Raw genomic sequence first — 25411 nt, forward strand, 5'->3', positions numbered from 1 at the left:
TTATACATAATTTGTTGGGATATATTTAAATCATTATAATGCCTAATACAGCAAAGCAATTCTTTAAATCATACTATTTTCCTAATATCATGCAGTGATACTGATTCAGACAAGTGCAATACCAGCTTCTGAAGGGGAGGGTGGCTCTCTTTCATCTAGATCATCTGCAGAAGACATGGTTCCACTGGACGGAGTTCGTGGAAGCTTTCGATGAAAGTCTCCTAAAAGAAAATTGTGGATACAGTTACCTGACCATTCACTGTAGAATTTCAGAAATGGGTAATAACATTTTTTGAATAGTACAAGTCATACTATTTTATTAGCTACGATGTAAAAATCTGCTTCCATTCTTAGACTCTGGATACACAGAATTCTGATATTATTCCAGGGAACAAGAGAATTTAACCAAATCTGACATTTCCTAATAAATTTACACAAAGTATGGATCATACATCTCAATGAGACCTTACTGCTAACTTCTGAGAGTAAATATCAGAGACTGGAGGCTCTACAAGGACGGGGAGGATTTTCTACTCACATTCACATCTAATATCTGACAGAGTGGCTGACACAATGGCAAAGTTGTCATTAAATGCTTGCTGAATTAAGTTATAAATGAATGTATACAATGTACCCTAAAGCTTCCTAAAATATACAAAAATCTAGAATACAGCAATACAATAGTAACACCACATTTATCTCACAAGTAAGACAGGAGACTGGGAACCAGGAACAATGATCCCTGGCAGGGAGCTGAGAGCACAGGATGCAGCTTTGTCAGCAAAGGACTCCGCTGTGTGTATCAAAGAACGTTCAGAAGCAGCCCCGCTAGGTAATGAGGTTTATCTGCTCCCTGCTGATGTTAGAAACAGCGCTATATCCAAGCGGAAGAATTCACTTAACTCGAGGCCTTAACAGTCTTAGGTTCAGAGTTAGAAAGGGCTTTACAAATGATTTAAACCAATACCCTCTCCCGAAAAATATGTCTCCTCAAAATATGCTTGAAAGGTGGTCATCTAGTTTTTGCTTTGAATGTGTTCCCAGCGACTGAGAAATCATGAGGTCACGTGTTCCACCGTAGGACGACTCTAATTGTAAAACGGCTTCCTTATATTATTGAACAGACTCTGCCTCCCTATAAATCCCAGCCTTTGGTTATACTTTTCCCTAAAGGAGCTAAAGGAGCAAACAAGCACTCTAACGCGAATCCCTTTTCACTTCTGATATCTGAGGACAGCAGTCATGCCCCCAAGTTTCCTCTTTCCTGGGCTGAGCATCCTCAAGTCTTTACCCATTTATCACGTGACTAGGTTCCAAATTTTTGTCTTTATCACATGAAGTCTCACATGATCCCAAGTGATTTAGGGCTTGCTCTAGATTGGGCCTTTATTTCAGTGGATAGCTAGAACCATCTTGTTCTTACAAAGCTATTTACAAATATTCAGTTAAATATTTAGGCTCACATCTCCAAGGTGTCCCTTGAACAGAGCTAGTTTTAAAGGAAGACACAAAGTAAGCCTACAAACCCCAGTGCTGCATGGAAGTTAATTCTAACTTTGAATTCAAGACATTTATTTACATGAATAAAATTTCTGTAATATGTAGAACACTAAAAACAAACAAACAAACAAAAAACCCCTGGATTCTGAGGCAAGTTAAATCCTATAATGCACCCTCCACAGCTGATATCCTAGGAGAAAGAAACGTAGCCAGGAAGAATAAGACTGAAGCAGTCGTTCTTAGAAGAGTGGAGGAGAAAGAAAGAATGTCGAAGAACCTCATGGGTTCAAGCGCTACCTTCTTCTCCTGCTAGCTGTATAACCTGTGGCAAGTTATCCTTTCTTTTTTTTTGGTTTATTGTGGTAACATTGGTTTATAACATTGTATCAATTTCAGGTGTACACCATTATACTTCTACTTCCACATGGATTACATCATGTTCTCATGTTCACCACTCAAATACTAATTACAATCCATCACCACACACATGTGCCTAATTATCCCTTTCACCCTCCTCCCTCCCCACTTCCCCTCTGGTAACCACCAATCCAATCTCTGTCTCTATGTGTTGGTTTGTTGTTATTATTTACTACTTAATGAGTGAGATCATACAGTATTTGACCTTCTCCCTCCGACTTATTTCACTTTGCATAATACCCTCAATGTCCATCGATGTGGTCACAAATGGCAAGCTATCCTTTCTGAAGCCACTAAGGGAGAGTTCAAAACACCTACTCTGCGTCTCTAAGGAGCACGAGACTATTATATCAAAGTACCTTAAAGGACATTTGTAAAAAATTAATAAGTAATCAGAGGCACAAGAATTGGTGTTAACTGTACTGTTCATTATAGCAATTAACTACAAAAAACAATCCAAAAGATAGATAATGATAATTATGTTTATAGAACACTATACAGCATATAGTATAAAATAAAGATGACTACTCACATCAATGTGGATCACAAAAAAAAAGATGCATAAAGAAGTCACAAAAGAATAGTATGATTCTATCTGTATAACATTCAAAAGAGGGCAAAGCTCAACTAGATATAGGTCGAACACATTTAAAATAGCCAGGGAATGATTAACAAAATTCAGGATGATGGTTTACTCTGGTGGGAGATAGGGCAACAGTATCAAGGAGCTATACAGAGAGGGGCCTTCCAACACACTGATAATGCTCTATTTCTAGGCTGGGTGGTGAATACATGAGGGTTTGTGTTATTTTTCTTTAAACTGTACATATATATGTATATACTCCTCTCTGTGAGACAGTTCATTATAAAAATAAGGTAGTTAAAAAATATCCCCCAAAAGGAATACTTTAATCTTTCATTGCATTTTCAATGCTAGACTTAAATACTTATATACCTGGACTTATAGATTCTGAATCCAGAGATCTAGATTCGCTGCTTCCTCCAGTGCTCTCAGAGTCACTAAACATCCCAAATGTCCATGACCTTATAAAAGAAGGACCTTTAAGAGAAGAACATTTAATGTCAAAATTTGGCTAAAGACGGATTTCTTAAGGCAAAATACTGACATTACGTAAAATGAGAGAGGTCAAATTTCCTTAACAGTGATCAACTATCAACTTTTTAAGACAGGCACAGTGCTTACAACTGTGAATAAAGCCTAAAAAAGTTACAACTCAAGGCCTGATTATTAAATTCCAGAGCTGCATCTTATGTTAAAATCACATTTAAACAATCTGATCTTTCATAAATTAGTGCTCTCTTTAATGTGAAAAACTACCTGTTATATCTGCACTGTTAGAGCATCTGTCCTCTTCAATCTTACTAGAACTGTCAGGAAGGCGCACAACATCCTCCAAAGAGTCGGTAGGTCCATATCCAGAAGCGTGGGGACTATTTGTTAACTGTTTGTTTACATTCCTAAGAAAAACCCAAATAAAAGTCATCATTTAGAAGAATGACTAATAATCAGCTTATTTTATTCTATTTTCAGAAAAATCTGTTAACTTAATAAACATAGAGTAATTAACTAAATATTAAGAACAAACTATATTATGTGGCTAAACTTCTCAAAGGAGATTTGAATAAAACTTATTAATCATTTGTACTTATTACAGCTGACACATGGAAAAGAGTAGTAAAAGTATAGTCAATAATTCATGTCATGGTTAAACTTTTCTAATATAACCTCTGTGGAAAATGTAGGTCAAATTTATGAACAATAAAAATAGATATGATCATAATTTGCCATTCTCAAAGGATTTCTAAATCTCAAGGAACTGAGCTCTTGTCAAAATGGAAAGCTTTACTCTTAAATTACATCTTTAATAATATTAAAAAATTCAGAAAGTTTTAAAGCCCATTCTGCCAATGTTAGGAAAGTCACTGCCTTATACCAGATAGGAACTTAGCAATAAAGGTTTTCTCTCTTGAAATAATTTCATCTGTATATTAATTCTCACCCATCAACTTTTTCTTCTTCAGCTGAATTTGTGGCCTTGACAAACTCGCTGTACTCTTGGCCAGGGTCATAGAGTTTGGCACTATCACAGAGAGACTGTAAACTGCTTGCGAGGGAGGCAGCCTGCAGGTGCTGCATCTGGAAGAGGTTAACTGTCACCTGTGGTCACAGAAGAGAAAAAAGGCAGACTAACTCATGAGACACAGAATGCTATGTAAATATACATTTATTTCAAGTGACAGCACCAAGGAAAATGCCATACAGTGAAGCACACAACACTGAACATCATCCACGTGCACACTGTGTTGCCTGACTTTTTGCAAGGTCTAGATCAGAAAAAAAAAAAAAAAAGTAGTTTTAATCCAACATCTAGGAGCAATCATTTCCAGCAAAACTGGCTTTAAACTGAAAAGTTCAAAAAATACAACCCCATGTCCCCACTGGTACACAATTTTAGGAAATGGACGTGTTTTTGAGGATTCCCAGCTCTGTCCTCTGAAGGTCTGACAACAATTGTCTAAACTCTTCAGCGAAAAACATGGGGAAAAAATTTCCCATCAGAGCACTATTATTTTGACTTTCACTTTTTCAATCCTATAAAAATAGAAATGCTTTATACTTATAATGTATCCTACAGTACTCAGTTTTTTAATTAGGTATTATCTTGAATCTATTCAAGATACATTTTTCCATTGAGTTTCTATAAATGCCTAAATATACTAGCACTACTACTACTTACAGTAACAACAACAATAACAACAACAGCTGATGAGTGCTCACAATATACCAGCTCCTTTCTGAGAGAGTTACATGAATTAACTAATTCAATGTTCACAAAAACCTAGGCTTTGGGTATATTGTGGCAGACCAACAGATGAGATCCCAGTCTTCACAGAGTTGATGTTTTCCTGAGGGTGGTGTCGGAGAGAGAGAACAAATAAGGTAAATAAGATAACTTCTGGTACTGAAACCTGTTATGAATCCCATATAAGACTGTCAAGTTATGGAATATGACCAGGTATGTGTTTGCAGAAGGGTACATTTGACATGGTAGGGTAGTGAAGGCCTCTCTGAGGAGGTGACATCTGAACTGAGACCTGAAAGAGCCAATGCAAAGTTTCAGGGAGAAGACAATCCAGACAAAAGGAAGAGGTGGTACAAAGACCCGAGGGCAAAACTGAGTGGGAAAGAGCCTGTCGGGCTCAAGGAAGAGAGGAAAGGTCAAAAGGGCTGAAGCACACTGAGAGGTGGAGCCAGAAAGGGAAGCAGTCACCTAAACCAGGGTAAGGAGTTGGGATGTAAGTACAATGGGGAGCCACTGTACTTTACCGGTGGTAAGAGCTATAACATGATCTGATTTATTTTTTATTTATTTATTTATTTTCCATGGGGAATGTGAACGAATGCCAAATTTCGATTGGCTTAATGTTACTTCAATGACTGCCATGCTTCCTCTTCATCTCTGGATATACCAGATGATACTGAACTTCTGGTTAGCCTCGAAGTCCTTTCCAAGGTAGACAGGCATTTCCCCAAGGATAACTAAGACTCAGCATAAATAATATTTGAAAAGTGCACATAACAGAATAGCTTACTTGTGTCCTAACTCTTTCAAGGAACAAGGGAAATTCAAACTGCAAATGGTTAAGTGTAAGTCCAGCACTAGCTGTGATCAGGGAATTCCTCAGTTAACGGTACACTGAACTTACTCTCTTGATCCTAAAGGTAACTGCACATTTTTAATTCTTTTTAACAAACTTTATGAATCCAGTTAAAAACACCAATAATTTAAAAAGTCAAACGGGGGGCCAGCCCAGAGGTGTAGTGGTTAATTTTGCGTGCTCTGCTTTGGCGGCCCGGGGTTCGCAGGTTCAGATCCCGAGTGTGGACCTACGCACCGCTTGTCGAGCCATGCTGTGGCAGCGTCCCATATAAAGTAGAGGAAGATGGGCACGGATGTTAGCCCAGGGCCAATCTTCCCCATCAAAAACGAGGAAGATTGGCAACAGATGTTAGCTCAGGGCTAATCTTCCTCAAAAAAAAAAAAAAAGTCAAATGAATATACTGGCATAATCCATTCATCTGCTGAATGTTTGTCTCTGGATATTTGTTAATAATAAAGACTTAACCAATAATATATACCAGTAGCCCAATCTTAAAATCTTTTTTCCCTAAATTACTCAGCCTTCTCTCTCACCTAACAGAAATGCTAAAGAATGAGGACTCCAGGTTGCAGATCCTGCGGTATTTGCTGGGCATCTTAACTGGCGTGGCTCACAGGTACCTAAAAAATCATCACGCCTCTGGATCTTTTTGTCCCCTAATCTGTTCCCTGAATCAGGGACTTAGTCCTTTTCTTCTAGGTCCCCAACTCATAGCACAGTGTCCTAAGTGCTTCCTAAAGGGGAAATGACCAAATGAATAGTAGGAGAAAATGTTATCAGTCAAAGTCATACTGTAATTCTGTACATTTTCTGGCACTGCTCACTCAAGCACACAGGACTTCCAACTCTATGCTTTCAATTGCCTACATCAAAGTTTCAGTTACTCCATGGGCACATGGATTAGTGCAAATTTTTCTGACATCTGTTGAAATAGAATTTTCCATAATTTCAAATCAATGGGAAAAGTTTCTCCCCTATAAATTAGCAACAATCTAAAAATTAATTTTTGTACAATATAATTTTCTATCCTATACTTTTTTTAAAAAAAAGATAAACTTTTCTTGAATGCTGTTTAAAACAAAACAAAACAAAAAATTCTTGTTCTAATTTTTCCCATTCTTCAAAGCCCACTGATTTGAATTGGTTTTTAGTGACTGACTCGGTCATTTCTCCTTCCTCTCACTTAGCAATGTAATTATGATTTACATCCCACACCCTTCACTACTTCATAATTCAAGACAATTTTGAATATTCAGGAGTAATCCTTGGTTCCCATAACATAACTTATAATTTTGCTGGGACATGAATCTGATTTGTGTATCTTCCTTAAGATAGTGAGTGAATCTAAGTGAGAGTCTAACATCTTCATATCTCAAATGATTTTTTCTCTGTAATCACATATGCAATGACATGTCCTAGAGTGAAAATTAAAAATTTTTTAAATAATTTGAGAGATGGTGTTGAAAAATGAGTCACCCAAAATCCAAAATTCTCCTGCTTTTGATGGAAAAGAAGAAAACATAAAGAAATCTGAGAAAGTCACAGTTTTTACCTAGAAAATAACATCTATATTCAAGAGTTGATTATCAGATTTCGTATCTTCTTGGATCTGCATGGAAATAATGCCATATGACCCATACAGAACAAGTAAAACTGATTGATTAAATTGGCTCAAAAGAACTCTAGCTAATAAGAAATTTTACTCACAAACATATATACAGAACCTCTCTATAAACTGTCTCTATACATTACGTGCTGCAGTGATTTTCATGAGTTTGGGGATTTGTTTAAGTTTGGGGAACTTGAACCTCAAAGTTTACTTCTTACACTGGTAGATACTCCTCCCCAATTTTTCAGATGTGTTAATTCTCTCTCCCTAAATAGATGCTAAACTCCTTGAGAGCAGGTATCTGCCTTACATTTCTTTTACATAAATAGTAGGCATTAATAAATACAGATATGTTATATGCAAGTTAGGTAACCTCTTGTTTACATCACATCAAATTAAAGGAAATCATACTTGTTAGATCACCAAATAGCATCACTTTTTAAAAGGCATGTAGACAAGCAAGATTGTAGCTCGAGAGAGAACTTAAAACCATGTTATAAGAAGAAAGGTAATCAGATTGGTATTTAGTCTGGAAAAAAACATCCAGGGAAGGAAGATAAAAATTATCTTTAAAGTGTTGTCTTGTGGAAGAGGGATTCTATCAATACTACGACTTAAAAGGTCCACAAGAAAACAGATGTTTTATTAGCTCAATATAAACATAATGTTAATTTTGGAGTTGTCCAAACCCAGGCTGAATAATCATTCAGCAAGACAGTACAGTATTTAAGAGCAGAGGCTCTCAAGTCATTCAACCAGGTTCTATCCTAGCTTTAAAACTCACATGCTGGGTGAAGTTGATCAAGTTATTTATAAATTCTCTAAACAAGTGTTTCAAAAAGTTAATGTGCAAATGAATTATGTGGGGGACCTTGTTCAAACTGCAGATTCTGATTCCAAAGGCTGGGCTGAAACTCAAGATTCTGCATTCCTCATAGGCTCCCGAATTAATGAGAATGTGACTGGTCCAGAGACCAGCTGTTTAGAAGAAAGGCTTTCTAACCTTTAGTTTCCTCATCAGTAAAATGGAGCTCAAAACCATTATATTCACCTAATAGGATTTTGTGAGAATTAAATGAGTTAACGTAGGCAAAGAGCTTAATACACTGGCAGGCACATAGTCAAATCTTAGCTATCGTTAGCTATTGTTGGAGGTGAAAAGGACTTGTCAAAGGTAAATGGTTGGCCTAAATGACTTATAAGGTAATTCTGAATCCTGGGATTTTAGAATTCTTGTAAATCATTTTACTAAAATTCTATAAGTAAATGATTCTACAAGTTATCACATATGAAGTAATAAGAATTTGGTAAATGAATGAGATATAATTTTAAACACTCAAAAACATTTTACGGAGGGTTTTTGATTCAGATAGAGTAAGCTCACTCCCCCCAGGCTCCCACTGAATTCATCTAAGAACTCTGGACAGAACGCACGGATCAGCTATCTTAGGACTCTGAAAAGTGAATGGTAGTAGGTAGACTGTGGAAAGAAACTACAATTCAAGGCATGACCAATCCGGAGGTACTCTTCCTGTTATTTTTCCTGCTACTGTGGTTCCTGGCCAGTACTCAGCTCCTACTCAAAATTGAAAGAGTGGAAGAAACCCTCTGATTTCTTTTGTGTGTTTGTTTTCTCTCCTGCCCCAGCCCCAAAGCAAGCCCCAAGCCCTAAGATGCAGTCCCTGTGACAGTGGCAGTGATGGCAGCAGCAGCAAATAGACATCTAAAACTCTGAGGGGAATTCTTCTGTATAACCAGATGAATGGTGGTCTGAAGAGTGAGGGGTTTGTTTTTTTCTCTTTATCCTTCCTCCACTTGTCCCTTGATGGCAGCAGAGTAGATAGACTACAGTTTCCCAGCCAGATGACCGGAAGGGAATCACTTAGGAGCTGGAAAGTGAATCTAACTAGATCAAATGTCTGCTAAAATTTTTAAAAATCAACATTCAATATAGGTTATAAAGAAGACCCAGAGCCACATAAGGTAACATGGAAGATGTCCAGGACATCATCCAGAATTACTTGTCACATGAAAAACCAGGAAAATCTCAACAACCCACAAGAGAAAAGACGACAGACACCAACATTGAGATGACTCAGCTATTTGAATTACCAGATAAAGACTCTAAAGCAGGTAGTATAATGGTTTTAAGAGGTAAGGGCAAACGATCTTGAAACATGGAAAGTCTGAAGTCTCAGCAGAGAAATAGAAGATAAAAAAGGAACAAAAGGAAATTTTACAGGGCCGGCCCTGTGGCCTAGTGGTTAAGTTCAGCACACTCCACTTCAGCGGCCCGGGTTCGGTTCCCGGTGTGGACCTACACCACTCATCGGTGGCCATGTGGTTGTGGTGACCCATATACAAAATAGAGGAAGACTGGCGCAGATGTTAGTTCAGGGCGAATCTTCCTCCAGCAAAAAGAGGAAGATCAGCAACTGATGTTAGCTCAGGGTGAATCTTCCTCAGGAAAAAAAAAAAAAAAGGAAATTTTACAACTGAAAAATGTAATATCCAAAACAAAATTTTACTGGATTGACTGTATAGGGAAATGGAGATAACGAAGGAAAGAGTCAGTAAACTTGAAGACAGATAATAGAACAATATAAACAATCAAGAGAAAAAAGATTGGGGAAAAAAAGACCCTCCAGATCTGTGGGATAAATAACAAAAGGTCTAACATTTGAGTCACTGGAGTCTTAGAGGAAAAGGAGAGGGTGCTTCAAAAAATATTTGAAGAAACAATAGCTGAAAACTTCCCAAATACTGCAAGAGTCAAACTTGCAGATTCAAGGGACTCAGGGAACTCAAAACAGGAAAACTCAACAAAATCCACACCCAGATACCTTGTAATCAAACTGCTAAAAACCAAAGACAGAGAAAAACATCTTGAAAGCAGTCAAAGAAAAACAACACACTCCACATGGGGGAACAATGATTCAAATAACTATGGATTTCTCATTAGAAGCTATGAAGGCCACAAGACAGTGGAAAATTTTTAAAGTGTTGAAAGAAAATTCTATATCCAGTGAAAACGTCCTTCAGGAATGAAGGTGAAATAAAGACATTCTCAGATGAAAGACAACCAAGAGAATTCATTGCCAGCATCCTTACTATAAAAGAAATGGTAAAGGAATTTCTTTAGACAAAAGGGAAATGATACTAGAGAGAAGATGGAATCTCAGGAATAAAAGAATAACAACAGAAATGATAAGAGATTTTTCTTCTCTTAACTTCTCTAAAATATGTGACTTTTGAAAACAAAAATCATCATTGTCAGTGAAGTTTTCAATGTCTATAGATGTAATATACATATATCAGTCACAACTCAAAGCGGCTAAAGGGACTTATATGATGGTATAGTTCCTACATTCCACTTGAAGTGGTAAAATATTAGTCCTAGTTAGACTGTGAAAAAATTTTTTTATAGATATATCCTAGTGCAACCATTATTAAAAAAGAAACTATAGGGGCCGGCCCGGTGGCGCAAGTGGTTGAGTGCGCGCGCTCCGCTGTGGCGGCCCGGGGTTCGCTGGTTCGGATCCTGGGCGCGCACCGACGCACTGCTTGGCAGGCCATGCTGTGGCGGCGTCCCATATAAAGTGGAGGAAGATGGGCACAGATGTTAGCCCAGGGCCGTCTTCCTCAGCAAAAAAAGAGGAGGATTGGCGGATGTTAGCACAGGGCTGATCTCCTCACAAAAAAAAAAAAAAAAAAAAAAAAGAAACTATACAAAGAGATACAATACAAAACTCAATAGATAAAATGTAGATAATAGATAAATTAAAATATAGATAAGCACTTCAGATAAATTAAAATGAGATTCTAAAATATTATCAATTTATCTAAAATAAGGCAGCAAAAGGATGAAGGAAAACATAAGGTACAAACAAAAAAACAATAAAATAGTAGGCCTAAATCTAAATATATATTTACATTAAATATAAATGGTCTAAACAGTTCACTTAAAAGATAAGAGACTGTCAAAATAGCTTTTTTTTTTTTAAAAAATCAAGGCGGAACTATATGCTTTATAGTGAACTTTAAGAAATTCACTTTAAATATAATGATAAAGTTAAAAGTAAAAGAACGGAAAAAGATATACCATGCTAAAAATAATCAAATGACAACTGAAATAGCTATACCAATATTAAATAAAGTAGACTAAAAAGCAAGGAAAATTACCAGGATAAAAAGAGACATTTCATAAGGAAAAAAGGATCAATTCACCAATAATATATAACAATCATTAATGTATAAGCAACTGACAGGGTTTCAAAATACATAAAGCAAAAACTGATAGAACTAAAACTATGCAATATGTTGAAGACTTCAAAACTTTCTCAGTATTGCTTGAAGTAAAAAGTAAATTATCAAGGATATGAAAGATAAATAACCCATAAACCAACAGGAAGTAACTGACATTTACAGAAGAATCCAGCCAACAACAGCAGAATACACATTCTTTTCAACTGCATGCATGGAACATTCACCAAGATAGACTATATCCTGAGTCATAAAACAAACCATAAGAAATTTAAGAGAACTGAAATCATACAAAATATTTCTCTCACCATAACAAAATTAAACTAGAAATCAATATCAGGAAGGTATCCAGAAAATCCTCAAATACTTGGAAATTAAACAACAAACTTCTACATTATCCACAAGTCAAAGGTGAAGTCTCAAAGGAAATTAGAAAATATTTTGATCTGTACAAAAGTAGAAATACAGTATTTCAAAATACGTGGGATGTAGATAAGCAGCGCTTAGCAGGAAATTTAAATCATTAAATATTTGTATTTAAAAAGCAGGGAGGTCTCAATGAACAATCTAAGCTTCCACCTTTAAGAAACTAAAAAGAAAAGCAAAATAAACCGAAAGCAAGTAGAAATAAAGAATAAAAAGCAGAAATAAAATTTCTTAAAAAATAGAGAAAAAGCAATGAAATCAAAAGCTGTTTCCTTGAAAAGATCAATAAAATTGCTAAATCTCTAGCCAGACTAACTAGAGAGAGAGAAGGCACCAATTACCAATATCAGGAATGAAAGAGAGGATATCACTACAGCCCACTGAGACATTGAAAGGATAAGGGAATACTATGAACAACTCTATACACATAAATTCAACAACTTACACGAAAGAATACAGACATATATAAAGACATATATATATGAAAGATATATAAAAGGAACAATGCATCACAACCAAGAGCAACTTATCCTAGGAATGCAAGGCTAGATCAACACTCAAATATCCATGTAGTCCATCATATGAACAGACTAAAGAAGAAAAACTACATTATCACATTAATCAAATGATGCAAAAAAAATAATCTGATAAAATCCAACATCTTCATGATAAAACTCTCAACAAACTAGAAATAGGGGAAATTCCTTAACCTGATCAAGGGCACCTTCAAAAAACCTACAGCTATCATCATATTTAATGGTGAAAGACTAAGTGCTTTCCCCCTAAGATCAAGAATAAGGCAATGACGTCTTCTCTCACCATTCTTATTCAACAATGAACTGGAAGTCCTGGCCAGTGCAATAAGAAACAGAAACGAAAGGAATACAGATTGGAAAGGAAGAAATTAGACTGTCCCTATTTGCAGATAACATGATTTTCTACGTAGAAAACCCTACTGATTCTACAAAACAGCTCCTAGAACTAATTCGTGAGTTTAGCAAGGTTGCAACATACAGGATTATCATACAAAAATCAATTGTATTTCTAAATATTAACAACAAAATGTGTAAATTGTATTTCTAAATATTAACAACGAAATGTGTACATATGTATTGATACATACATAAATTATGTGTCTATCTGTTAATCACATTCACAATAGTTCCCAAATAATACATACATAGGTTTAAATCTAACAAAACATGTGAAACACTTACATGCTGAAAACCACAAAATGCTGATAAAAAAATATCAAATACCTAAATAAATAAAAAGACATACTGTGTTCACGGATTAGACAACTCCATATATAGTTAGGATGCTACCTATGTAGTCAAATCTCCCCAATCTGATTTAAGATTTAACACAATTCATTCAAAATGTTAGCAGAATTTTTTCCAAATATAGACAAGCTGATTCTAACATTTTTATGGAAAATTAAAGGATCTTAAATCAAAACAATTCTGAAAAAGAATAAAGTGGGAAGACTTACTCTATCTGATTTTAAGACTTTGCTGTAAAGCAACAGTAATCAACACAGTAAGGCTTTGGCAAAAGCACAGACACATATACCCATGGAACAAAACAAAGAATCTAGAAATAGACCTACAAAAATAAGGTCAATTGATTTTTGACAAAAATGCAAAGGCAATTCAGTGGAGACGGCACAAAATCTTTTCAACAAATGGTACTGGAACAAGTGGACACCTGTATAAAATCACGTTTTTTATTTTCTGTATTTTATGATGTTTTGACATCTTAAAAAGCTTGCTGGCCAGAGAGAGACTGCTCCTCCAAGGGCTAGCTAATTCTTAGCCAGGGAACACGTCTTTCATATGCAACTCCAACCACCTCATTATCTAACTCTCACACACCAAGCCAATATTTTCCCCTGCCAGATACCAAGCAACCAGAGGCCATCCTGACATCCCAAAGCCTCCTGGAATTATTCAAACTAGCCCATCCTATATCGCTTATCCTGCCCTACCCTGCCTTTCCCTCGGAAACCCCAATAAAGGCTCTGTACTCAGCTTTCCCCTCATTCCTGCTTCTGCTTGACCAAACCTAGTATTTCTCCTGTGGAACTGCCTGGCAGAGGGTGTCCCCTTCTCTCAGGAAATATAAGTAATTCATCTCTCCATGACATTGTCCTTTCCATGTCAGCATTCAGTCACCTCCATAAACTAAAATCCCATGGGTATAATTTTAATACAACATCCATATGCAAAAAGTAAACCTCAACCTATACATCACACCTTATACAAAAGTTAACTCAAAATGGATCATATATCAATGTCAAACTATAAAACTTTCAGTAGAAAATATAGGAGAAAAGTTTTTGTGACCTTGGGTTAGGTGAAGCACTCTTAGATATAACACCAAAAGCGTGATCCATAAAAGAAGAAATTGATAAGTTAGACTCCATCAAATTAAAACCTTCTGCTCCCTGAAAGACATTGCTAAAAGACTAAAGAAAAGCTTCAGACTGGAAGACCAAGTATCTAAGCTCAACAGTAAGAAAACAAACACAATTTAAAAAATAGGTAAACTACATATTGCAAATAAGCCCTTGAAAAGACGCTCAATATCATTAGTTACTTTGGAAACACAAATTAAAACCACTACCACTACACACCTATTAGAACAGCTAACATATAAAAACAACTACTACTAAGTATTGTCAAGGGTACTAAACAACAGGAACTCTCATACATTGCTGGTTAGAATGAAAAATGTTACAACCACTCTGGAAAACAGTTTGGCAACTTATAAAGTTAAACAGACATTTATCATACCACCCAGTAATCTCACTCCTAGGTATTTACTCTAGAAATATGAAAACTTACGTTCACACAAAAACCTATAAACAAATATTCATAGTAGCTCTATTCATAATCACCCAAAACTGCAAACAACATAAATGTCCAAATGGTGAATGGATAAACACTGTGGTACATTCATATAAACACTGTGGTACATTCATATATACTTGGTAAATCTCACAGGCATTATGCTGAGTAAAAGAAGCCAGTCTCCAAAGGTTACGTACTATATGATTCCATTTATGTGACACTCTGGAAAAGACCAAACCACAAAGATGGAGAACAGATCCACACTCGCCAGGGGTTAGGGGTGGGTGGAGAGTTTGACTACAAAGGGGCAGCAAGAGGAAAGAGTTCTGGAGTGACAGAGCTGTTCTGAATTCCGAGTGTGGTGGTACTGGTACACTAATTTACACGTGTTAAAACTCGTGAAATATACACCCCCAAAAAACAATTTTTGTATGTAAATATTTGACAAAAACCATTTTAAAGAGGCAAACAAAAACACTTGAGGGCAGGATGCTTTGTCTTCAAATAAATCATTGGGTCCAATTTTAATATTTAGTTTACTCGAATCTTGAAGAAGTGCTGTCCGAAGTTTCAGGGGTCAAATCCATTTTGTCAACCAAGCCAAGAAAGATGGTGGCTTACAGGCAATTTCACACTCTCAGACTTAATTTTAATGGAACAAATCAACTCATGGTGGGGGAGGGAGGACAAGATAAAAAACGTAACTCAACCAAATACTGCTGTTAAAAACTGAGTCAATTTTCAAACTCTAAATGTTCCATTAATCTCAGAAATTAAATCCTATAAGAATCATGACTCATTAAGCATCCCTTCCCCTCCCGCAGATATAGATTCTTCTTTTTACTCTCGCCTTCAAAAAACTAAAGAAATTACTTACAGCTTTAAGGGTAAGATCACACTGGAAAACAAGTTTCCGGAGTTGTGTTAAAATTTCTCTTTTGGTATTTTCTAGATCATTTCGTCTTTCTTCAACATTTGTCACACAAACTTTATAGAGTTCATTCGCTTCTTCTACCTTCAGGAATATCACAGAAAAAAATACCACTGATCACTAGAATCTGTATTTTAAAATAAATACTTATTGTAGTAAAGCTCCATTTAAATAACTGAAAAGATTTCATACACAAAAATTCTGATAACCATCAGCAATTCAAGTGCACTTGACTTTAATGGACAGTCACGTACAACTTACAATTAGCATACTGTCTATAAATAAATGTACACTTCTACTGAACAGCTTTTTCCATTTATATTTACCGTTTTCCATATAACCTTCTTACAGAATTTGTTTATCAAATTATACTTCATAAATAATACAAAGCTTCAGCCTAGCCTTTCTATCAGGTACTGGAATTAGTACACATATATGCACAGTTGCCTAAAAGTTGAAGTTCCTGAACAATCAAGTAAAAAATATTAAACTATGGCCTTCTCTGAGATACTTCTTTCACAAACAACCCAAAGATTCAAAAAATAAGCAAAAGTCTCTTCACATAGTGGTTCTCAAAGTGTGGATCCCCACAAAGGGGCCAGCACGGTGGTGTAAAGTTTGCACGCTCCGATTCAGCGGCCTAGGGTTCACGGTTTTGGATCCCGGGTGCAGATCTATACACTGCTCATCAAGCCATGCTGTGGCGGCATCCCACATACAAAATGGAGGAAGACTGGCATGGATGTTAGCTCAGGGACAATTTTCCTCAAGCAAAAAGAGGAAGACTGGCAACAGATGTTAACTCAGGGCCAATCTTCCTCACCAAAAAAAAAAAAACAAACCAGAAAGAAAGAAAAAAAAAAGTGTGGATCCCTACCAGCAGCAGCAGGAGCTTCACCTGGGAATTTGTTAGAAATGCAAGTTGTCTGGGGCCAACCCTAGACCTACTGAATCAGAAACTCTGGGGGTGGGGCCCAGCCAATTGTTTTAACAAGCCTTTCACGAGATCCTGATGCATGCTAAAGTTTGAGAACCAAAGCCTGAGCAGATTATTGCTAATTCAACTTGCAAATAACAAAAAAAGATCATTACTTTTTGAAGAGCCTCCTCCTCCAGCCTTCGTTTTTTTTCTAGCTGCTTGTTGAGATTTTTTACTAATCCACCACTTGAGCACAGATGCTCCTCTTCTGCTCGAAACATGGAAGATTTTGCTTTTTCATACTCATCTTGACGTTGCATGCATAACAGTTTTGCCTTTTTAAGAGCAGTCTCTGTTTCAAGCTACACAGAAAATAAAAAGTATTAAATATAGAATAAAAAAGAAACCCTAACGTACAAATTTCTTGAGCATATTCAGCAAGATAATTAAGGCAGCATTTTAGAAAAACTATAGAGTTAAGGTATGCATCTTCCCAGGTAGATGCTTAGATACTGCAGACGCTTTCAGATGTTCACAAAGAGGTAGATGAAACTCCATTATAATACTAACCATTTTATTTTGTTCCTGTTTCCAAAGTTCTTTTATTTCTTTCCTTTGTTTTTCCATTTCATTTTTCCTCCCAAGTAGAGGCTGTCAAGAGTATTTTAAAAAAAGAAAGAAAGAAAAAAAGCTGTTTTCTAAAAGTATGCTGTTGTTAAAAAAAATGTGTATTGTACATATAAATTTTTACCTGCACAAATTTGTTGGCTTGGAGAGCTCCAATTGTTTGTTGTAAAAGGTGACTGCTCTCTATATCATTAAGAAGAGCGTTGGTAAAGAGAGACTGCAGTGGCATAAACTCCTAGAATTTAAAATTAAAAAGTAAATTTTCCAACAGAAATGGCACTAGAGTTCTAGAGCCCTCCTCCAGTACTCTTCCTCAAAAAGACAAACTTAAAGTTTAGACTTTGAGGTTTTTTCCCCCAGAAAAATAACTAGTCATAAATATAACTGTATGTGAAAAATACTGAGGAAAATTAATTATAATTAATTATAAAACTAGTTAGCAAAATTAGTAGCTAGGAAGATAATCACCATTCATCTAAAATTGTGAATTTCTTAGTTTTTTCATAATAGGTATCCATGTAAATTTAAAACGATTTTATTTTGTCAATAAAAAGTTTAGCATTTCAGTTCTTTCCTATATTAACTATGGAATTTTCTGATTTTCCAAGGCACTATCAGGAGCTCATCTGAGTGATCTCTAGGTACAGAACCCTGGTAGTTCACTGCACACTTACTTGCAGTCCAATGTTAGTTCTAGTTGCCTCTGCCAACTTGACAATATTTCTAGTGGACTCCAATTCTGAAAAGGTCAAAGAAGGCATCAGAAGGTAAAATTAACTTATTTTTCCCCTCCATACTCTAAAATTATTGGTAATTCCCCAATTAAAACATGATCACAAATACCAGTCTGCATGATGATATGACACTGTGATTCTTAATCGGAAGTACTCATCAAAATCAACTGGGAAACTTTGAAGATACACTTGCTTAGACCACACCTCTCTGGGGGATGGGACCTAGGCCTGTGCACTGGCCATTTATAAGGCTATTCAGGTGATTCTGATGGGCATTTCCTATTAAAAGCAAATAATGTAGTAGGAAGAGCCAAGGCTTTGGGTAAATTCTATACTCTTCCAGTTACTGCTATGTGATCTTAGGCAAGTCTGCTACCTGACCTTAGGCAAATCATCTATCTTATTTGCCTCAGCTGTAAAACGGGGATGATAACTCTCATCTTGCCTACTTTCCAGGGTTTTGGTAAGGATGAAACGAGATAATGGATTTTGAAAGCATTTTGTCAACCATAAAACACTGGAAAAATATTAGCTATTAAGATGTTCCTTATATGTTTCCACTGCCTTCTGCTCATACATCTATTGTTGCTTTTATCTCCTTTTACCATATTATCTGATTAAATTTCTTTTTACCCACTAGAGAATGACGTCCTTAAAGGCAAAGACAGTATACTATTTGTCTTTGTGTTCCAGATCTAGTGGTTGGCCCACAGTAATGTTCAATAAGTACATTTATTGTAAGAAGAGTCTTTCCTACTTCAAGAAGAGAAAATGGACAATGATTTTATTCACTACAATGAAACAGCCACTAATTTGGAATCACATTACTCATAGGCTGTAGAAAATGAAGTGCAAACAATATTTCTTACACTCAAAATTAATCAGATACCCCAAAGGGCAACTTACCCAAGTTAAGCTTTTTTTCAACCCATGAAACTATGTTCTTGGTATATTTTGACCACGTTTTAGCATATGACAAAGCCAATTCTACAGAGTCAGTGTTCTTTAACAGCACGGTGTCTAGTCCCACAGGAGATAAATTTCCTGAAAATAAAAATATCAAGGTATGTATACATTAAATACGATCACATAATTCTAAACAAAGAAGCAGTCAAATCCTAAAATTTTCTTCAATGAAAACTGGTTAAAAAAAAATACAAGTGACAAATTTAGAATTAAAGGATTACAGTTTAGACTTAAAATGGTTTCAAATTATAATGTATTTTTTATCTTAATGTGTATTTCTATTATTCATCAAGTTACAAGCCCTATACAATTCTTGATCAGTTTCTATCATCACATTATCTATCTACTCTAACAGATTTTTTCCCTAAGTTTATTTGTAAAACTTCACATACCATTTTATGTTAAAAATGAGTATTTTAGGTTACTAAGCAAGAAGAGATTAACTTTATTGAAAGTCTAACTGCAAAAAGTTTGACAAAAGTTGTAAGTACCTCAAGCATTACCTTTTTCATTGGATGAGTCCACCGATTCCACAGAAACATTTTCAAAAGACTTACAACATGGGAGAAAACAAATTTAAGATTAGAGCAGAAGATAACAGATCTTTGCTTCAGAAATTTTTCACTCTAATTTGTTCCTCTGACATAATTCCTTCTAAAGAATTTCAAGTATTTAGAACTCAAAGGGCCTGAGAAGTCTGTTTAAATGCCAGAACATTTTATAAGAATTATACAGCTTTTTACAACAGCAGTTTTCAAGGTCCAAGAATGAATAACCTCATTGTTTACTAACAGCATTAAGTTAACATTAATGAATCCATTCAAAACTTTAAATTCTGCATATCTCAAAAATATTAGTCAGGAAATTATAGAAGCAATCTAAATAGATTGCTTTCTAAATAGAAGACAAAGCCCTGTCTCTTCCAGCCATCGTTTGCCACTTACGTGGCAAGCGTTTCTCTGAAAGCCTATTCGACAGCCTAGTGTAGAGCTTTCTGTGATGATGGAAATGTTCTGTATCTGCACTATCCAGTAAAGTAGCTACTAGCTACATGCAGCTATTTGAGCATTTGCAAAGTGGCTAATGTAAATGAGAAGTAAATTTTTAATTTTATTGATTTTAATTCATTTAAATTTAAAGAACTACATGTAGCAAGTGGGTACTTTATTGGACAGTGAAGGAAAACATTATCTACCAAGATTGAGAGATATTAAACAAATTTGATCTATTTAGTTGGGCAATACAGAGTACACAGGAATTCAGTGAAAAATGGATCAGAGACCTGGGGTTTGAAGTCCAGCTCTATCACTTAGCAGCTGTATGACATTGGGCTCACTTATTATTTAAGCTCACTTAACTTTGGTTTGCCCTTCTGTAAAATGGGGATAAGAACGTTACCTTCATAAGGTTATTTTAAGGATTAAGATGATGTAGGCTTACCACAGTGCATAGTACAAAATAAGCACTATTAAATAAAGGGGAACTATTATTTCAAAAATATTTTTCAAAACTCTTTGTCAAACAAAGTAACTTTATTATAGCATCATGGACTTGTTAATTTCAATCTCTAGGGTAAATTAAAAACTGCAAAAGGAAAACAAAGTGCAAAAGAGAAAAAGAAAGGAAAAAGTAATTTCCTACTAAGAATTAGTATAATACGTGTGCACAGTAGAGGCACAGGAACAGGAAATACGATTCACACCTAAAACTTAAATTGTTCAGAGCTTTGTCACACAGATATAATGTTTTATTATATCTTCTGAATTAGAAGTTTGAAAAGATAAAATTGAGGAAAAATCATGAATAGAAAAAGATTTAAAGATCTTAAAATTCTTCATCATTCTTATACGGTTTATACACTATCCTCCTTGATTCATCAACGGATGACGTCAGAAATAGACACAATTTTTTTCTCAATATTTTAGTACATATAACGAAGGCCTTAAGTAGTGATTCATATTTTGTCTCATTTTAAGAAAGAGCTGAAATTTTTATATTATTTTGATATAATACAAGTACTTGGCACATTTTCAAATATTTGTTGAAATCCTTTTTAGATTTGATCATCCTTAAGAGGAAATGATTAACACATATCCCTAATGCAGTTTCTTTAAGTATCTTGCATTTGGCAAAAAAATTTTAGTCAAATGAAAATATTACTATTACTATAAATCTTCAAAGCAATATTCTACATACATTCCTCATGTTCTATTATTTCATAGCAATTTTTCTTCCAATTGGGAATCAGAACCCAATCCTCTGAGATATTTATAGGGATGCTCTTAGGGAGAATTAAGACCTACAGGCCTGTTAATAAGTGTTTCATGGCAACAAACAAACTGTAGGATGTGTGAAAAGATTAATACCCTGTTTACTTCTTGTATTATTTTTCTAAGTTTCCACCAGTCTTTAAGATCTGCCACAATGTTAGGAAGGAAAAATGGTTAAGAATCACTTACTAAAATTTTGGACCATATGACACAGAGATTCATTATATAAGATACTATAAAATTATCAGATATATTCTTTTAAAATGATAGGTTCACTTAAAAAGTGCAATTAAGTTTTTGCTCTAGAAACTGACTATAAATTATCATATTTAAAATGAACTGATCTGTTTTTCTTGCTAAACTCAAAAACTATCAAAGAGTAATGTTGAGATTAAGATTAGGAAATTACTGAACTATTAAGTTAAAAATTTTAAAGTCTTTGCTTTCACACAAATTTGGCCTACCTTACTTTCCCGAGAAACAGGCAGTCGCAGTAATGAATCATTGCCTACATCTCCCATAAGGAAGTTTGTCAGGCTATCCAGGGAGTTAAAAAAAAAGAGAAATAAAAAGACAAGTCATTACATTGCTCTGTCACAGGCTTTACATTGAATAAGTCATCTAGAACAAATTTTTTTTAGTAAGAACCTTAGAAATAAACTCCTAGCAATCTATTCACATAAACCACAGTCACTTGCAAATGGAGGTTGCTTCTAAACAGTTATAAAGACACCTTCAAATATAGTAATAAAATAATACAGAATACAGCTTTTCCAAAGTTGTGATAATATTTTATACTGGTTAATACTTTACTTTCCATATATCTACTGAATTATATGACATACTCTCACTGAGACACCTAGGCCCAAATTTCTTTAAATGACAGTCGTCTACTTACATATTCCCAAAGGTAACAGCCAAGGTTTCAATGGAAGAAAACACTTCTTTGAAGAGATCGTTTTTGTTTTCTTCATTAACTTCTGTGAAGTTCACAGCTATAGGGAAAGGTTGGTACAATAAATGAGGTAGAAAATATTTTAAACTAGATTTACACAAAGTCATTTAATCCCTTAAAAATCCACCATTACTTCTAGAAGCATTAGAAGATTCAGAAACTGAAAAGCCTAATACACAAAATGGATATGATGTTCAAATTCTTCATGAAAGAAATCATACAAAAGAATCAGCTTGCATAAAAGTAGCTGGCATTCCAAACTGACTACTCCATGCATTACATAATTTGACACATCTAAAGAATGACGCAGTGTGAAACCAATTGGTGTTGGAGTCACCAAGTCCATGTTACACCGGACCTCTCTCATTAAGAATGCTCTGTGCTATTTTCTCTTGCTTATTGTCTTAGGGCAGTTTTTAAAACAGCTCAACACACTGTGGCTCTCAAGTCAATATGAGGCACACTTTTCACTGTGAATTACCAATAATTGAAGTCATATATACATCTGACATACAATAACACCTATATACAAAGCATATCACATAAAAAACACCCAGTGCTTAAGAAAATTTAAATTCCTATTTATTTATAGCCTTATTTCTTACAGGCTCTTGGGCTCTGAGGTCCATGTTAATTGACATACAGCTGTAATTTTGTTTACCATAGGGATAGTCTAACGTTTTGCATTTTCTTAAACTAAATTGTGAAACATAACTGAAAAAGTTTTCTTATTATAACTTCTTCTGCATGCATCTTTGTTAAAAGCCCAGATACAATTTACCAAGACAAAATCTGAAGGTGGAATTGGCAATTTTTTTAAAGTAACCCATTCTACTCAGGATGAGTTTATGGAGCAACTGGCTCCCTGTATCCTACCCTCCCTAGGATCCTTGCCAATAAAGGGAAGGTAGAGAAATCCAGTGGAGAGAAAGCCATCCTTTGCTTTAAAACATAGTTGTTCTTAAGCTTAGCTGCACATCAGAATTATCTAGGGAGTTTGAAAAGCAAAGTCTGGGTCCCACCACCAAAGCTTCAGATTTCACAGGTCTGGTGAAGCACAGGTACTTGTTCAAAAGCTCTCCCAGGTGATTCTAATGTGTAACTGGGGTTGAAAATGCTTGCTGGAAAGCAAGGATTCCTAAGCAAGGATGAACTAAACTTCAAGCCTATAAACCTCATGAAATTATAACTAAAATTTTACACGTATAAGCCTTTGTAGATATGAGGGGCTAACGTCTCTATCTTCCATCATATTCTTCTTAGTATCCCTGATACAAACAAAAATAAAAACTTAAGAACCACCGTAAGTAATTTTAAAAATATTTTTGGACTTCTGCTCTGGCCACAACAGAAAAACAGGCTTACACTTCTGCCTGAAACAACTAAAATAAACCCATACAAAAATATATGAAACAACAGTTTTCAAGACATTGGCTATCAGGCAACAAAAGACAAGAATCCTGACAGACAAGACACAAACACGGTAAGCTCTACCATTACCCAGCTTACCACCTAACAGCACACAAAGTAGATTTCTGAGCAAAGGAAACTAGCAGGGATAAGGTCATTTTATCATGATGACGGAGTCAGTTTATCAAGAGGACATAACAATTCTATACATTTATGTACCTGATAAACAACTTCAAAATGCATGAAGCAAATAGAACTGCAATGAGGGATAGACAAATTCACAGTTATAGACAGAGATTTCAATGACCCTCTCTCGATAACTGACAGAACACGAAGATGGTAAGGATACGGAAGACTTCAACAGTACTGTCAGCTACCTTTACCAGATGGACATTTAGAGAGAACCCGCCACTCGATAACAGCAAAACACACAGTCTTTTCAAGTGCACACTGAATATTTACCAAGATAGCCCATATTATGGGTCATAAAACCAGTCTCAATGGGTTTAAAAGGATTTAAATCAGGGAAAATACCTTCTGTGACTAAATGGAATTAAATTAGAAATGACAGAAAGATCTCTGGAAAATCCCCAAATATTAGGAAACTAAATATTAACACACAATAACCTGTGGGTCAAAGAAGAAAAAAGAGAAATTAGAAAGTATATTGAACAGAATGAAAATGAAAACGCAACACATCAAAATTGGTGAAAGGGGGGTGCAGGGAGGCACAGAAGGGAGGGATCACAAAGGGGCATGCATTATCTGGATTGTGATGGTTTCACAAGAGTATGCATGTCAAAAACAATCAAGTTGTACTCTTTAAATATGTGCGGTTTATTGTATGTCAATTATACCTCAATAAAGCTATTTTAAAAATTTCATTGGAAAGTAGACTTTACCAAGTAATTTATAATGTAATACCAGCCAAAATATAAAGCCTACTCATATTCCCTAACTTGAACCTGTTAGACTTGAAAGAAAAAAATACTTTATAACAGTATCCAAAGTTCTATAATTATTCTTTCTTTCCTATGAATATACTTTTTCATAGCACTAAACATGACTGGGAGATTAAAAAAATAATAACTGTGAGTAGTGAAAAGACAACTATTTGAACCATCTTCCTTCGTTATCTTCATCCCTACTTGAATGAGGTGACAGTCATCTAATGAAAAGTCCTATTACTGCCCTTGCCTCAACTTCAAAAACAGCCCTATATTTCTAATATCCTTTCTCTTTTTTGCTCCTGCTCAGTGTTTCAAAGAAAAGTCTTTGGCTCCTTTCCAATAATAAATCTTTCCACTCTTTCCAGCATTCTTCAAAACCCTATGCCACCATTACTCCTTCCTCATAGCTGCACTATCTCCCATTCAATTGACATTTTTTTCTTATACTACTAACATACTCAAATCTTTTGTATGTGAAAAGGAAAGCTACCACTCAATCTAATGTAACATTTCTTTACTGCCAAACCTGTATAAATAGGTCTGAAATTCACCAGGATTTGGCTTTTCATCCAGTTTAATGGTCATCAGGGGTTGGAAAACTTTTTCTGTAAAGGGCTAGATAGTAAATACTTAAGACTTAGGCCATACGGTCTGTTGCAACTATTCAACTCTGCCTAAAGGAGCCATACAAAAACGACTAAGATATGATGATACGTAAACAAATAAGAGTGGCTGTGTTCCAATAAAACTTTATTAACAAAAACAGGCAACAGGCCAGATTTGGTTCACTGGTAGTTATTTTGACGACCCCTGGTTAAGCAATGGGTTCTGAAGCCAGTCTGCCTAGGTTAAATCCTGTCTCTTACTAGGTTAAGTAACTTAACTGCTCTGTGCCTCA

General features: G+C 35.4%; 1 protein-coding gene across 2 annotated transcripts in view; it reads right to left on the reverse strand.

Moving 5' to 3' along the window:
* ARHGAP29 (Rho GTPase activating protein 29) overlaps positions 1 to 25411 on the reverse strand; it is a 73076-nt gene that overhangs the window by 12343 nt on the left and 35322 nt on the right. For both annotated transcript variants that reach the window (XM_058538569.1, XM_058538570.1), the window contains exons 4-16: positions 22097 to 22193; positions 21663 to 21735; positions 19432 to 19480; positions 18869 to 19006; positions 17903 to 17967; positions 17353 to 17463; positions 17172 to 17252; positions 16775 to 16963; positions 15629 to 15766; positions 3939 to 4096; positions 3257 to 3396; positions 2873 to 2977; positions 123 to 221 (exon numbers count right to left, since the gene is read on the reverse strand). In XM_058538569.1, coding sequence (XP_058394552.1) covers positions 123 to 221; positions 2873 to 2977; positions 3257 to 3396; positions 3939 to 4096; positions 15629 to 15766; positions 16775 to 16963; positions 17172 to 17252; positions 17353 to 17463; positions 17903 to 17967; positions 18869 to 19006; positions 19432 to 19480; positions 21663 to 21735; positions 22097 to 22193 — 1443 coding nt within the window. The remainder of the gene's footprint in view (positions 1 to 122; positions 222 to 2872; positions 2978 to 3256; positions 3397 to 3938; positions 4097 to 15628; positions 15767 to 16774; positions 16964 to 17171; positions 17253 to 17352; positions 17464 to 17902; positions 17968 to 18868; positions 19007 to 19431; positions 19481 to 21662; positions 21736 to 22096; positions 22194 to 25411) is intronic.

The sequence above is a fragment of the Diceros bicornis genome, chromosome 4, assembly GCF_020826845.1.
Source record: "Diceros bicornis minor isolate mBicDic1 chromosome 4, mDicBic1.mat.cur, whole genome shotgun sequence".
Taxonomy (NCBI): Eukaryota; Metazoa; Chordata; class Mammalia; order Perissodactyla; family Rhinocerotidae; genus Diceros; species Diceros bicornis.